Source organism: Monodelphis domestica, chromosome 5, assembly GCF_027887165.1.
Source record: "Monodelphis domestica isolate mMonDom1 chromosome 5, mMonDom1.pri, whole genome shotgun sequence".
Lineage (NCBI taxonomy): Eukaryota > Metazoa > Chordata > Mammalia > Didelphimorphia > Didelphidae > Monodelphis > Monodelphis domestica.
The window spans coordinates 27,484,377-27,500,367 of NC_077231.1; the positions used below are offsets into that span (position 1 = coordinate 27,484,377).

Sequence of the window (15,991 nt, forward strand, 5' to 3'; positions counted from 1 at the left end):
AAAGGAGGATCAGTGGAATAGACTAGGGGTAAATGACCTCAGCAAGACAGTCTATGATAAGTCCAAAGATCCCAGGTTTGGGGACCAAAACCCACTATTTGATAAAAACTGCTGGGAAAAGACAGTATGGGAGAGATTAGGTTTGGATCAACATCTCACACCCTACACCAAGATAAACTCAGAATGGGTGAATGACCTGAATATAAAGAAGGAAACTATAAGCAAATTGGCAAACACAGAATAGTATACTTGTCAGATCAGTGGGAAAGGAAAGACTTTGAAACCAAGCAAGAGCTAAAAAAAATCACAAAATGTAAAATCAATAATTTTGATTACATCAAATTAAAAAGTTTTTGTACAAACAAAACGAATGCATCCAAAATTAGAAGGGAAGCAACAAATTGGGAAATAATCTTTATTCCTAAAACCTCTGACAAAGGTCTAATTACTCAAATTTATAAAGAGCTAAACCAATTGTACAAAAAATCAAGCCATTTTCCAATTGATAAATGGGCAAGGGACATGAATAGGCAATTTTCAGTTAAAGAAATCAAAACTATTAATAAGCACATGAAAAAGTCTTCTAAATCTCTTATAATCAGAGAAATGCAAATCAAAACAACTCTGAGGTATCACCTTACACCTAGCAGATTGGCTAACATGATAGCAAAGGAAAGTAATGAATGCTGGAGGGGATGTGGCAAAGTTCTGATATTAATTCATTGCTGGTGGAGTTGTGAATTGATCCAACCATTCTGGAGGGCAATTTGGAACTATGCCCAAAAGGTGCTAAAAGATTGCCTGACCTTTGATCCAACCATAGCACTGCTGGGTCTGTACCCCAAAGAGATAATAAGGAAAAAGACTTGTACAAAAATATTCATAGCTGTGCTCTTTGTGGTGGCAAAAATTTTGGAAAATGAGGGGATGCCCTTCAATTGGAGAATGGCTGAAAAAATTGTGGTATATGTTGGTGATGGAATACTATTGTGCTCAAAGGAATAATAAAGTGGAGGAATTCCATGGGAACTGGAACAACCTCCAGGAATTGATGCACAGTGAGAGGAGCAGAATCAGGAAAACATTGTACACAGAGACTGATACACTGTCGTGCAATCAAATATAATGGTACAGACTGCATTAGTGGCAATGCAGTGATCCTGAACAACTTGGAGGAATCTATAAGAAAAACCACTATCCACATTCAGAGGAAACACTGTGGGAGTAAAGAAACTGAAGAAAAACAACTGCTTGAATACATGGGTCGAAGGGATATGGTTGGGGATGTAGACTCTAAATGAACATCATATTGCAAACAACAACATGGAGATAGGTTCTGATCAAGGACACAATTAATAGCCAATGAAATTGTGCGTAGGCTGTGGGAAGGGTGGGTGGAGGGGATGGGGGGAAATAAAGTGATTATTGTAACCAAAAAAATAATAAAATTAAAAATAAAAAACCTTTTAAAAAGAGCTTTAAAAATAAAAAATATATATAGTTTACAATCAGTGACATACTGTGTCAGCCAAGGAGAGGTAGAATACAAAGGTTTTTCACCAAAAAAATGAGATCCATTTCCTTTTTATCTTGGATATGAACCTCTGTGTGAGTGAAAATGATTTTCAGAATAAAATCGTAATACAGTAATAATGCACATTCAAAGAAGTATCAACGTCCCCAAAATTCACAGTAGCCCAGTTAATGATAATAGCAAACAAACTTAGCACATTTCATATGAGTTGCTGAGTGGCACATTTTTTACAGATGTAGCAAATCTTTTAACCTTGTTAAACATATTTTTTTAAAAAGTAAAACTTACTTGGGTCCAGGACAACACCAAGAAATCTAGATTGTTCTGGTGGAAGTAAATTAAACTGAAGAGTTAAATTATTATGCATACACAGAAGCTCTTTTTAACTTCCTGCTTTATATACAACATTCTTTATAATATATTTGTAAATATTAAAAAAAGATGAAGAGATACAGCCACTTAAATACCACCACATAAAAAAACGTGAGGACACAGGAAAAGGGAATTTTGGGAAATACTAGGGACTTCTGAGGTATGAAGTCTAAAGGTATAAAATCTTCATTTATACAGTTTTCCCCCAACTTTAATACCCAATTCATTGATTTGTCCTTTCTCTCTTTTTTGTAACATTTGTAAAATTTTTGTAAAATGAAAAATCTCTCCTAAGAACTCATTTAGCTGAATCTCACAAGTTATAAGCCTTATTATTTTCACTTTCTTTGCTGTAATTACCTATGATTTATCTACAGTTCTCTAATTTGACCACTTCTTTAGGATAGATTTAGCTACACACACACACACACACACACACACACACATATTTGCACATATTTCTCAGCAAAATGTTTTTCTCTAATAGAATATTATTTTCTTGAGGTATAAGGCTGTTTTATTTGAGGTATAAGGCTCTGTATCTCTGAAAGCTAGCAAAAATAGTAAGTATTTAATAAATGTTTCTGAAATTGTTCATTAGTCCATTAGGAATATTTCCCTGTTGGCTACATGAAAGATGGATCAGAGAGAATTAGATATTTAGAGGCAGAGCAGTCAGTTAGGAAGATAATAATAGGACAACCCATAGGCAAGGAATGCATGAACACTCAAAGGCAGTTGGGTGGCTAGAAAGATTTGTGCAAGCTATCCAGAAGATAAAATGATAGGACTTGATAGGACTAAATAACTTATTCATTTTGAGGATAGTGAATGTGAGCAAATCTGATATCTCAAGACCCGCAATAGATGGTTGTGCCATCAGGAGAATTGGGAAAAGTGTGTTAGGGAGCTGATGAATTTTTTTTAATATGTTGATTTGAAGAGCTTCTGGAACACCTCTCTATGTCATTCTGTAGCTGGCAAGTGCCAAAGAATTATTGGAAGATAGGCAAGACACCAAGCTAATCTGATTAAATAGCAAAATTTGTTAGGATAGTGCAGGGGGCCATCAAGTCACAATGTTTGACATGGTCACACATAGAATCCAGGGGTCTCAAAGTGGCCCCTAGGAAGGATGGAGATACCCATTCAGCCCCCCTCTGTGTGACTTCTCTCACTAACATCCCTTACTATTGGATTTGCTATAATTATTGTTTTCTCCCTAGCTTCAAGAAAAATATGAGAGCAAAATACTTGCAAGATTAATACTAAAGCTCCACATGATCCCCCCCAGAATATCACCAAAAGATCATCAAACCTAAAAGACTCTTATGAGTTAACTTCTAACAGAGCTGTACTCAAAATTCTCCACCCCCATGTACAGGCCAGGAATAAGTTCTCTTAAGCTAGCATATTAATCACTCTAGGGAGAGGCTGGTACACCATGCCTCAGTGACTTGTTTTACCAATTAAAATATATCTTAGAAACTCTCATTGAAACACACAAAAGAAGATTAGCCTAATATTAAAAAAACTTGGCAGCAGTGTTTGTTGATTGTCTTCTAGAACTCCTTATTTATTATCTATTTTGTTAAAAGTAACAAATGATTTTCCTTGATTGTCTACAAGTCTAAACACCTCACAGGTTAATGAGATCTGACCTCTAGCTATCCTCCCTGTGATGAGAAATCATTTATCATTTGCAAATGCTTTATGTGTGTTGTCAGAATCAATAGTAACAATAGAAGTATGTAGAATGATCACAGAATGTTAATCAAATGATTTGTTAAAAATTAATTAAAAATTGATGTATCACTTATCCAATTATCTGCATTGAACATGTATGTTGAATAATGTAGCTGTGTGCCAAGAAAATATGTAACCATTGAGGGATATAAAAATAAACACAACTCTGAGCCATTATGGAGCAGTTCCATGCAAAACCTCGCCCCAAGTTAACACTCTCAACTGTCTTCCTATCACTGATTCACACCTTGGCCGTCACATCTAGTCGAGGATCCCCAAAGCCATGGACAAGGTGGGCCCCTAGAGACCATGAGAAGATAGCAAACATTTATTGGGTTTTTATTTTATGAAAGGTACTGTACTAAATATTTTGGAAAAAGAGATGAAATAATTCATAGTCCTTGTTCTCATAGAACTTATATTCTATTAGAATACAAATATAGGTCATTATTTTATTGGAGCTTGTAATACCTTTACTGATCATATTACATTACATTACACATTACATATCAAAACTCTTTCACAATGTCAGAAAAAATCTTCATGAATTGTTCTTACCCACCCCAGCCTTCACTTAATGGCTACTTAATTTGGAAGTCATTCTCTTAGAAATAAGCTATGATGGTCCTGAATTGCCAGAAAAAAATCTTTTTTTTTTCCTCTGACCTATACTTGAAGCATTTCCAGGTAGAAGGCCATAACAAAATTGTGTTTTACTTAAAGCCAAGGATCACAAGAAAAAAGACTTAAAATGTAGAAGTGGAAATCATTTGTGGAGAAATGATAATTGAGATCACGGGCGTGTTGAGATTTTCCTTTCCTTTTCTTTTTTTATATTAATAGAATTTATTTACAAACATCTCAGTCTCTCTCTTCCCTCCCTGAATCATATCTGGGAGACACACACACACACACACACACACACACACACACACACACACATATATATAATATTTCCATTTTTCATTTTATTCTTTGGAGGTAACATCTACAGGTAATTCTTCAACTATTAATTCTATATCTGTATATAATGTTATTTTGGTTCTACTCATTTCACTGTTCATTGTCCCATGTAATTCTTTCTAAATATATATATATATATATAAGCTTGCTTATAACTAATTATGGCACAGTAGTATTCTGTCACAATCATATGCAACAATCTGTTTAGCCATTCATCAACTGACGAGCATTCCTTCAATTTCCAGTCCTTTGCAATTACAGAGCTGCTATAAATATTTTGAAATATAAAGAATCTTTCCCTTTTTCCTTGATTGGGAAACAAACCAAGCAATGATATTGCTGGATCCAAGGGCATACATAATTTTATATCTCTTTGAATATAATTCAAGATTTCTCCAAAATAGTTGGATTAGTTCACAGCTCCACCAATTACATATTAGTATCCCCATTTTTCCACATCCCCTCCAACATTTGTCATAAAATTAGCTAAAAGCTAATCTGATGGGTGTGAGATATCTCTGAATTGTTTTGGTTTGCATTTTTTTCTAATCAATAGTGATTTAGAGTAACTTTTCATATACCTCTATATGATTTTGATTTCTTTATCCAAAAAGTATCTATTCATAGCTTTTGCCCATTTATCAACTGGAAGATGGCTCTTATTCTTAGAAATCTGACACAATTCTCTAATTAGATATGAGACCTCTATCCAAGAGGCTGTCTATAAGAGTCTGCCTAATTTTCTGCTTTCCTTCTAATATCGGCAAGATTTTTTTTATTTGTACAAAAAGTTTTAACTTAATCTACTTAACATTATCTATTTTACATCTCACAATGCTCTTGATCTCTTGTTGACTCATCAATTGCTTTCCTTTCCATAGGTAATATATTCCCTATCCTAATTTTATTATGATATTTTCTTTTATGCCTAAATCACGTATCCATTTTAATCTTATATTAGTGAATGCTGTAAGATACTGTTCTCTTCCTAGTTTCTGTCAAACTACTTTCCATTTGCTCCAACAATTTTTACCAAATAGTGATATCTTATCCAAATCTGAATCTGTGCTTTTGTCAAATACAAAGTTACTATCTTTTATTACTGTTTGTTGTATGCCTATCCTTTTCTACTAATCTACCTTTCTATTTCATAGCCAGTACCAGATAGTTTTGATAATTACTGCTTATAATACAGTTTAAAATCTAGTACTGCTAGACCCCCTTCCTTGACATTTTTTGCTAATTCTTTTGATATTGTTCATTTTTTCCTTTTCCAAGTGAATTTTGCTATTATTTTTTTCTAGTTCAATAAAATATTTTTTTTTGGTAATTTAATTAGGATGGCATACCTTTGATCATTTGGAGCTATTCTCAAAAGACTCCCCTCCATAACATGGTTAGCTTACTCAAAATATATTCTATCTTGTTCATCAATACCCCTTGAGTGTCTTAGGCAGAGACAGAATTGGTACTTCAGCTGCTTTCATGCAATATCTCTGCTCAGCCCTCTTTCCCCCTAGTTTTCCAGGCAGGCATGAATTTTTTATTTCATCAGTGGCTCATAATCTTTTGGACTAGATCCTTGAAGGCTTGTATCACTTGTTTGTTCCTTAGGGTGTAAATGAAAGGATTCAGTAAAGGACTTATAGAGGTATTGAGCACAGCAACTCCCTTGTTGAAGGAGACATCATCCTTTGCTGAAGGCTTGATATACATGAAGATGCAGCTTCCATAAGAGAGGGAGATGACAATCATGTGGGAGGAACAGGTGGAAAAGGCCTTTTTCCTTTGCTGGGCAGAAGGAAACCTGAGAATAGTGGAGATGATGTTTGCGTAAGAGAGCAACACAAAGACTAGGGTTATCAAAAGTGTTAAAACAGCTAAAAGAGAATCAACAAGTTCTGTGAGGCTAGTATCTGAGCAGGAGAGCTTTAGAAGAGGAGTTGTATCACAATAATAATGATTTATGATATTAGATGAGCAGAAGTTCAGGCCATTTGCCATTAGGACTGCAGATAGAGAAATGAAGAACCCAGTCAACCACGAGCACAGAACGAGCAGCATGCATACTTTGCTACTCATGATGGTTGTGTAATGTAGGGGCTTGCAGATGGCAACATAGCGATCATAGGACATGGCAGCCAGGAGGTAGAACTCTGTAGCCCCTAGAAATATGGCAAAAAAGTACTGAGAGAAGCAAAGAAGGAAACTAATTGTTTTGCTCCCTGTTGAGATGCTGTATAGCAGTCTAGGAGTAAAAACTGATGTGAAGAAAATTTCCAAGATGGAAAAATTCCGGAGGAAGAAATACATGGGGGTCTGAAGGTGAGAGTCCATCAGAGTAAGGGTGATGATGGTCAGGTTTCCAAAGATACTCAACATATAAGTGAGAAAGAGAAAGAGGAAGAGTACAACCTGGAGCTCAGGGGCATCCGTTAGACCCAGCAGAATGAAGTCAGTCAGTGTAGTGAGATTTTTCACTGTGACTTGGGCTGCATCTGAAAGTGAAAAGATCTATTAGGAGTAAGGATAGGAAAGGAAGGTGTCTCGCTGTGAGATCCAATGGCAGTAATTCATGAATGTTCCTTTCATCTAGTAGGCTGCGATCTGCTCTTCATAGAGCCCCCTTTCCTTTCCTTTCTTTAAGTTCTGGATTGGAGAGTTTGTCCTGAAGGTCTCTGTAAAGCTGCCATATATTCCTTCTCTCCATGAATCTCTCTGTCCCTTTTTTCATAGGATTTGTTATTTGCTGGTTGCACATTTCATATTTTTATTCATTTATCCTGCTTCCATTCTTAATTCACCCATGTTACCTTGGTTCCTGGCAGTCATGTCTGTTTTAATTCCTTCATCTGCTTCTCTTTTTCTACCCTTTTCTCTCTGAGTTCTATGGTTCATTCCTACTCTACACTTGTCATTTTTTATCAGTCCAGCTCTTTGGCTTCCCTTCTCTAAGAACTAAAGGCAAGAACTACTCAAAGGCAGGTTGTGAGGAAAGATTGGAGGACACAGTTATCTCCTATGTTCCTCCAGCTTGCTTGCAGAGAGAATTCAGTGGCAATCTCACATATCTTTATGTTAAAGGATTTCAGCACTTGGGCATCCTAAAATTTTGGGATTCTATTCTTTAGGATAGTTTTTGTGGATATTTGGGGCTTAATTACCACTTATCTCCCATAACCTCATATTTATACTTTATAAATCTTAAGCAAACATCGATTTTTGCATATTTATCTCCTAAAATGTTAGCTGCTTTAGAAGAAAGGTCTGTGTTTTTGTCTTTCTTTGACTCCCCAGGACTTAGGACAGTACTTAGCACATAGCTTGTTGATGTATTTAGCATCCATAACAATTTATTTCTCTGTTTAATTCAATTTCTAGAGAACACCAGAGTTGAAAGGGGTATCAAGAGACCTCTAGTTCAACCCATGACTGAATAGGCACCCATTCTTTGACACCTCTAACAAAAGGTAATCCAATTTCTATCAAAAGTTTTTTTGAGAAAGAAACTACACTCTCCTTAGGCTGTCAATTATTTTATGTAGAGCTTTAATTGTTATGTTAATTGTTATGTTAATTGTTATGATGATGTTTTTGTTATTTTATTCATTTTATTGACCAAACCTGCCATTTTGTTGGTATTGGGAGATCCATTGAAGAACTCTGTTCCTCTATTTAGACCAATACTTTCTCTGCAACTTTTAGTCTTAGATAAATGAAATAAGGAATAGTAAGTTGGTCTTAGTAAAGAAAGTCTGGATTAAAAACTTCCCTCTTGCACATACTATCTATGTGATCCTAGGCAAGTCAGTTAACTTTTCAGTGTTCCAAATAGTTCTCCTTTTCTATATGAAATAGAAATCTCCCTTTTGGTAACTTCCCTCTGCTTCTGCCTTTCCAAATGATTGTGATATTGAATGAGAGGGAATCTTTCAAGGAGAAACAGAGAAAGATTTTAGAATTGGCTTTTATGGCCAATTTAATTCCCCTTACTGATATCTGAGAAGTGTTGCAGCCTCTGAATATACCTGCTCCTCACTCTCCCCCACCCTATTCCTCTAATTTTCTTTTGTTTCCTTTTATTCCAGGATGAGTAGATTTATAAAAAAATCCCTTGGACATAAACATGCTCCTTCAGAGATGGGAAAACATGGACATAATCTCCTTTCCTGGAAGACTAATGGGTCTTGGGAAAGGTGTTCTAAAAGCTTTTGGTCTTGTTCTGATCCCAAAGTATCTCCAAACCATATTGGCCCCTCTCTCACCCCCCCCCCCCACATTTCTCTGTAGTTATCGTTGGAAAATAAAATTTTGATGATTCCCACCAGTTGAATATTGTAAGCATATACAAGAGAGTATTTAAGGGACAAATCAGTGCCTCCTGTTTGCTTCATATCTGGACCCATATGACCTGTATGACTAATTGTCAAGAGAGTATTTCCTTCCAAGAATTCACATCCACATAGATTTCTTACTCTACAAGTACAGAAAGAGATGCTGCTGGAGAAGGTATCTAGAGACACACACTCCTGACAATTCCAGATAGGTTTACTGAGCTTGCTAATCTTAAATATCTTGACAGGTGAATCAAACCTGGTGAACAATGTGCTATCTCAAGTTCATGCTTTCTCTGAGATCCTTAAAATGTCTTGTCACCTTCATTCCTGGAAAATCAGACATTCATAGAGTTTAGTCATGAGTAATAATTAAAATCTTACCTATTCCCATAATATCAAACTACTGGGTAGGTACGTGTACCATCTCTGAATTTAGAGTTGATTCAAAATTGAACTTCCAGCCAGCCCTAACCAAGTGGGATATAGGTCCATTTAGAGCAAAAGAAAGGGAATGTTGTGGGTTAGAATATTTCTATATAGCATGTTCTAGAAGGAATGACAGTATTGACCTGGGCAAGCAGCCTGTAGGCTCCTTGGCAGGTTCTGCACTAACCAACATCTCAGGTTTTATCAGTTATGTTTAGGACAGGCACTGGGGATCATTCAAGTGAAAAAAACAAAAACCATATACTCTGGGGAGCCTATTAAGAAGATACTAATGAACGTTCATCAGCAGCTTAGGAAACAAACCATAAACAGGGAGGCTAAGGGAAGAAGGTTCAGAGAGATGGGAATAAGATGTCAAGCAAGCACTCCAAATAACCCTGGAGTCTGGCAAGGGGAATGAGGACCAGGTTCAGAATTTTGCTTTGTACTTAATTCTTAGCATTTCTCAACAACTTGCCATTTCTTTTAGGAGTGAGATAGATATTGATGAAAGGAAATCTTGCGGGGATGTTTCTTTATGTTCTACAAGAATGTTGGTAACTAGCAATATCATAGGATTTAGAGCTAAATATAAATAAATATCTATAGCCTATCCAGGCCATCCTCCTTATTAGATGGACAAACTGAAGCTAGAATGCTAAGTGACTTACCCAAGTATCCAAAGTGAGTAAATATTTTGATTGAGGGCTTGAATTCAAGTTCCCTTAGTCTATCTACATCCCATACTGTATCTAGTCCATGGTACTGTATTGCCATCATATTGGAGCAATACATTCTTCCTCCCAATCCTTAAAAAGAGAATTGTCCTCTTAATGATTCTCTCTGATGGAAAGCTATCAGAATTTCTGGTCAAGATTTCTTTGGTATTTTTACCCAGTCATTCTCCAGATCCATTTCTTTCCTAACTTAGCCTCTCAAGGTTTGTCATGTCCCTATGTTCTCCCTCCTGAAATAACTCACACACTAATGAGAAACTTGATATTAAGCCTAAATCCATGGAAATGCTAGGAAATATTTAACAACTGTTTCTCCAGAAAGCATGTAGTTATGATAGACCTTTACATTTAATATGCACTATTAAAATTTTCTCCGTCCCTTTTGTAAGTCTAGAAATAAATTGAACCATAAATTGATCTGATTTCTAGCACTTGCCAAACCCAGAGGTATAAGTGCCTATACTCAAAATGCAAAGTTGACTGCCTTTCACTTAATAATTGGCTTTGTTTTAGCTGGCTCCAGCACATTACTCCCTTTTCAACTTCACTTTGAATTTGGTTTAGATAACTGAGCATTTTCTAAGGACAATTTTAGCTGATAAGAGTAACATCTTCTAGATGATTCCCAAGTATTAACTTTGTTGTTGGTATTCATAATGTGAGGTTCTTTTTTTTTTCTTTTTCCTTTTAAACATTATTTTTATTTGGTCATGTTCAAACATTATTTCTTGGAAACAGAGATCATTTTCTTTTCCTCCCCCCCTCCCATAGCCGACGCATGATTCCACTGGGTATCACATGTGTCCTTGATCCAAACCAATTTCCATGTTGTTGGTATTTGCATTAGAGTGTTCATTCAGAGTCTCTCCTCAGTCATATCCCCTCAACCCCTGTAGTCAAGCAGTTGCTTTTCGTTGGTGTTATTACTCTCACAATTTGTCCTCTGCTGGTGGATAGTGTTTTTTCTCCTATATCCCTACAGAATGTTCAGGGACATTGTATTGACACTAATGGAGAAGTCCATTACATTCGATTGTACCACAGTGTATCAGTCTCTGTGTACAATGTTTGTGGAAATTGTGGAAATGCTGGAATCCTACCTACCTTCAGAGCTGAGCCTTAGTGTGGGGTCCCTCTGTTCTTATGAGGATGGTTTTTTTTGGGGGGGGTCTTTTGAGATCATCTGTGTCATTGGGTCTGAGGAGAGGAAATGAGCTGCATCTACTCTGCAGCCATGCTTACCCGGAAGTCCATAATGTGATATTCTAATTAAATATGTAAATGGAAAAACTTCATTATATCAATTTTGACATATTTTCTGTAGGTGTGGCCAGAAAAGAATATGATTATAAATGGAAGCCTTGAAGATACAAATAAAGGAAATGACAGAATCAACTTTTATCATTTATTCAAAGCAAATGAGAAATATAGTTTCATGCATCACTTGTTTATCTTTTATTATAATGCTTATTATGAGTATTTTTAAAAAGACCTCCAGGAAAATATTTGAAAATTTAACTGCTAGTACCTGATTCTGAGATTAAAGAGATAGAGAAACCACAAAAAGATAATAACGAAAAACATGTGTACAAAAATATTTATAGCTGCACTCTTTGTAGTGGCAACACATTGGAAAATGAGGGGGTGTCCATTGATTGGGGAATGGCTAGACAAATTGTGATATCTGATGATGATGGAATACTATTGTGCTCAAGGGAATAATGAACTGGAGGAATTCCATGTGAACTGGAAAGACCTCCAGGAATTGATGCAGAGTGAAAAGAGTGGAACCAGGAGAACATTGTATGCAGAAACTGATACATTATGGCACAATTGATTGTAATATATTTCTCTATTAGTAGCAATGCAGCAATCTAGGACAATCCTGAGGCATTTATGAGAAAGAATGCTATTCACATCCAGAGACAGAACTGTGGGAGTAGAAATGCAGAATAAAAACATATGATTGATCATGTTTTGATGGGGATATGATTGGGATTTTGGCATTAAAGATCACTCTATTAAAGGTTCTTTTAATAATTTGTCTTTGTTTATGATACTGGAAATTTTATTCTGTTGTTTACTCATTTACTTTTCATTCTTATTTTCTGTTTGAGTAGTTAATCCTTTTGAGGCTCTATGTTTCCTCCTCTTCTTTTCTCTCCTCCCCCCTTTAAGTCTCTAATTCATTTTTCAAACTTATTTCTAAATTTAAATATAAATCTTTACTCAAAGGGGACTGTGGAGCTAAGTTAACTCCTTATAACTCAGTCATCTTTATTTTTAATTTTGGGAATGTTTTATTTAATAGATAATTTTGGAATATTTGAAAGGGCAGTGATGATGCCCAAGTACCAGTATGGCTTCATTAAAAACAGGCCATGCTTCATAAATAACACTGTCATTTTTAAGCAGTTCTAAGAAAACATCCAGAAAGTAATGATAGAATGAAAAAATCCTTCCCAAAATGAATAAAACTTACCTTCCATATTAGAATCAATAATGTGTATTAGTTCCAAGGCAGAAGGGTGGTAAGGGCTAGGCAATGAGGGGTCAAGTGACTTTCCCAGGGTCACACAGCTAAGAGGTGTCTGGATCCAGATTTGAACTCAGGACCTCCCTTCTCTGGGCCTGGCTCTCAGGCCACTGAGCCACCCAACTGCCCCCTGAATAAAGCTTTTAAGAGTAAACTTGACAAAACAATATACTTCTTGGTTGTTTGCAAAATTTTTTCTTTGAGTTGGATTTTGGCAACATTTCTTGTCAAATCAGTAAGTATTTTAGTCAGTTCACTATACCCAGGGATCCATTGCCTGCAGAAACCTGTTGTATTCCATATGTATGTAATTGTTTCTTAGTCTCTGGGGCACTTAGCTTCTGTTTTGGGAAATGCTTCTAGAACCTCCAGATAAAACAAATCCCAAATACTCAACTCTCAGTAAGCACCATTGTAGTTTAGCCTTAGATACCTTATGTCTCCTTTTACACAACTCACACAAAAGAAATTTGCTATCACTTAAACATACTTTAGCACTGTGAGAAGCTAAAAGTATGTCATCTACAAAATGAAAAAGTTTACTGTCCTTGAATCTGATTATCTTTAGATCTTTATTAAGGATTTGTGAAAATAGAGATGGGCTTTTGCAAAATCCCCAAGGCAAACAACTTGAACAGAAACTTCTTCCCTGCCAGGTGAAAGCAGGGATGTTTTGTGAGTCTTTGTATATTTGTATAGAAAAGAAAGCAGAACATGTCTACCACTATGAAATATCTATCACTGTTTGGTATTGATGAGTTAATTGTAACTGTACTTGAAACAACTGGGTGGTGCTTTACTACATAGTCATTAATAGCCCTTAAATCTTAAATGGGTGTATTGAATTCCAAAATACATGGTACTATAATTCCTTGTTCCAATAATGACTCTATGATAGGGTTATCTATCTAAAGCTGCTGCCTCTTTGCTTAGAGAATATCGTGCTATGCAAGGCAGATAACCTCCTTTGGTCTTAACTTTAACTGGAGTTGCAAATTTTAATAGACCAATATCTGTAGAATAAGTAGCCCATATCTGTTCTAGTATATCATCAGGTATAGGATAAACTCTCCCTCTTTCTGCTTCTGCCTCAGTTTCATCTATGAATAACATTGGGAAAAGATCCAGAGCTCTTTCAGGAAGTTTTAAATTTAAGGGCCCTGTTGGTGTACATCTTAATTTACATAAAAGATCTCTCCTAAGTAAATTCATAGGTGAATTGGGCATTAGCAAGAAAGGATGTTCTACAGATAAAGGACCCAATGATACCATTTTGGGTTGCAACTTCTTAACTCTTTGTGGCCTTCCAGGTACTCCTACCACCTCCATAGTTCCCATAGACTTACAATATCCTGGGAATGTTTGCAGAACAGATTTAGAAGCCCCTGGGTCCACAAGACAATCATAAATCTCTTCCCCCACTTTCAGAGTAATATGAGGCTCTGTGCTACTCATTGTGGAATGAGTTTAAATAGTAGTAGGCAGCACATCTGGATCAGGAAAATACAGTCCTAGTCCCTGTCCATCAACTTGCCCCTCCTCATTTATTCTTGCATCCTTGTTTTCCTTTGGTCCTCTAGTATTATAATTTTACCAGGATTTTGTGACTCACTCCACTTTCCATTGGTCTCTACATTTCCATTGCTCACATTTACAATTAAATCATTATGATCTTCATTACTTTCTACATTATTTACATTAATTATTCCATCTATTTCACTATTTACATTAATTATTTGCTTATTAATTTCATTATTTATATCAATTATGTCATTATCACATCATTTTTACATTTTTAATTCATCATCATTAATAACTTCTTTTCCACAATCAGTATCTAAACTTAATTTAATCATAACATCCTTTTGACACCTTCATGCTGAGCAGCCTCCCTTTAGTAAATCAACCTTCTGGGTATTCCCTCCAGCCACCTGGGAATATTTAAAGTCTCACTCCTGTCCAGATAAACTCTCGCATACTTTTTAAACTTGAAGCTTACTGGGAAATATTACTGTACACATGATTATAGCAACTATTATTATTACTAGTATATACATTGTTATTAATGCCATTATTAAATCTTTTCATACCATTAAAATTTTGCCTAAACCTATTATTATATCTATTATTTTATCAATTTCCTTAGTTTCCCCTATTTTGAGCTGCAAATTGCCCTCTATTTTGCCTGGTTTGCCTATAATTATATTCCTGCCTTGGAGGTCTGTAAGACTGTAGGGCTGCAAGAGTCTTAACTTGCTGTATCTCACTTTCCTGGATCTTCTTATTGGATTTTTTCAATTGCTTTCTTATTTTTTCTACAACCTCTATCTTATCCTCTTGTCTGTCTATCTCATCCTGATAGATATAAGTTACTGTTCTCTTGAGCTCATCCAGTTCCATGGTATACCAATTCAGGAATTTACTCCTGAAATAGGTGTTTATCACTGGGCAGGCATTTTTCACAACATGTCAGGATGCTTGGAGTTAGCCCTCATGGTCTCCAAAATAGACTCCCTTGCCATGCCTAGTTGCTGATAATTCTCTAAGGAATCTCCAGATTGTTATACTCTGGGAACCATTGAGTGTGATCAGTATTTGCATTAGTCTGCTCCACTATCTGTTGTTTCTCCCTTCTAGTTAAAATTTCATCCAGAAATAAGTCAAAATCCTGATAATTGGGATTGTAGATTCTAATTATTCATGCTAATTCTTTGACCACTTTTATAGGCACGTCCTCATACTTTGGAATCCTCTTTTTCAATGATTCCAATTCACTCTGGGTATAATTTTTATGTTGTCTTAGATGTACCATCCGCTGGTCTGCTGTAACATGGGACACATTGCATAGAGGACAAAGGGTAACTGGCTTCTCCTCTAAAGCTGCAGCTTCTACCTCTAGCTTAGTAGGAGCTTGCTATTCTTCAGGCCCTTTAAGCTTCACCAGGCCCTGCACCTTTAAATCATCAGTCATACCATTTAATTTTCTCAGATGTTCATACATAGTCTCAGTTTTATCCAACTTCTCTTGCAAAGCCATAACAACATTCTTTAAATCAGCAATGCCAAAATTTAAATAACCAAAAACTTTATATCTCTTAATCAGATGCATCAAGATATTAGGAATAGTTAGGCAATTAGACAATTATCTGGAAACATGTAAAACCAGGATATGAATCCATTGTTTAATAAGGTTACTTCAGAAATATTAGTCGTTCTATATTAATAAGAGCTTTGTACCTATCTTACCTTAAAAGATGTTTTATTGTCTATTTTTGTTATCTCTGAGTAACATCTAATTCTACTTCAGACTTGTGGTTTGTTGTAAGACCAACACTTGTGT

The 15,991-nt window shown here is 35.8% G+C and overlaps 1 protein-coding gene across 1 annotated transcript; it reads right to left on the reverse strand.

The window, feature by feature from the left end:
* Positions 1–6,166: 6,166 nt before the first annotated feature.
* LOC100617129 (olfactory receptor 6C4-like) lies at positions 6,167–15,051 on the reverse strand. Its single transcript, XM_003342168.2, has 2 exons — positions 14,919–15,051; positions 6,167–7,113 (listed from the first exon to the last, which is right to left on the reverse strand). Exons 1-2 carry the CDS (start codon positions 15,049–15,051, stop codon positions 6,167–6,169), a joined length of 1,080 nt encoding a protein of 359 aa, XP_003342216.2.
* Positions 15,052–15,991: the final 940 nt, after the last annotated feature.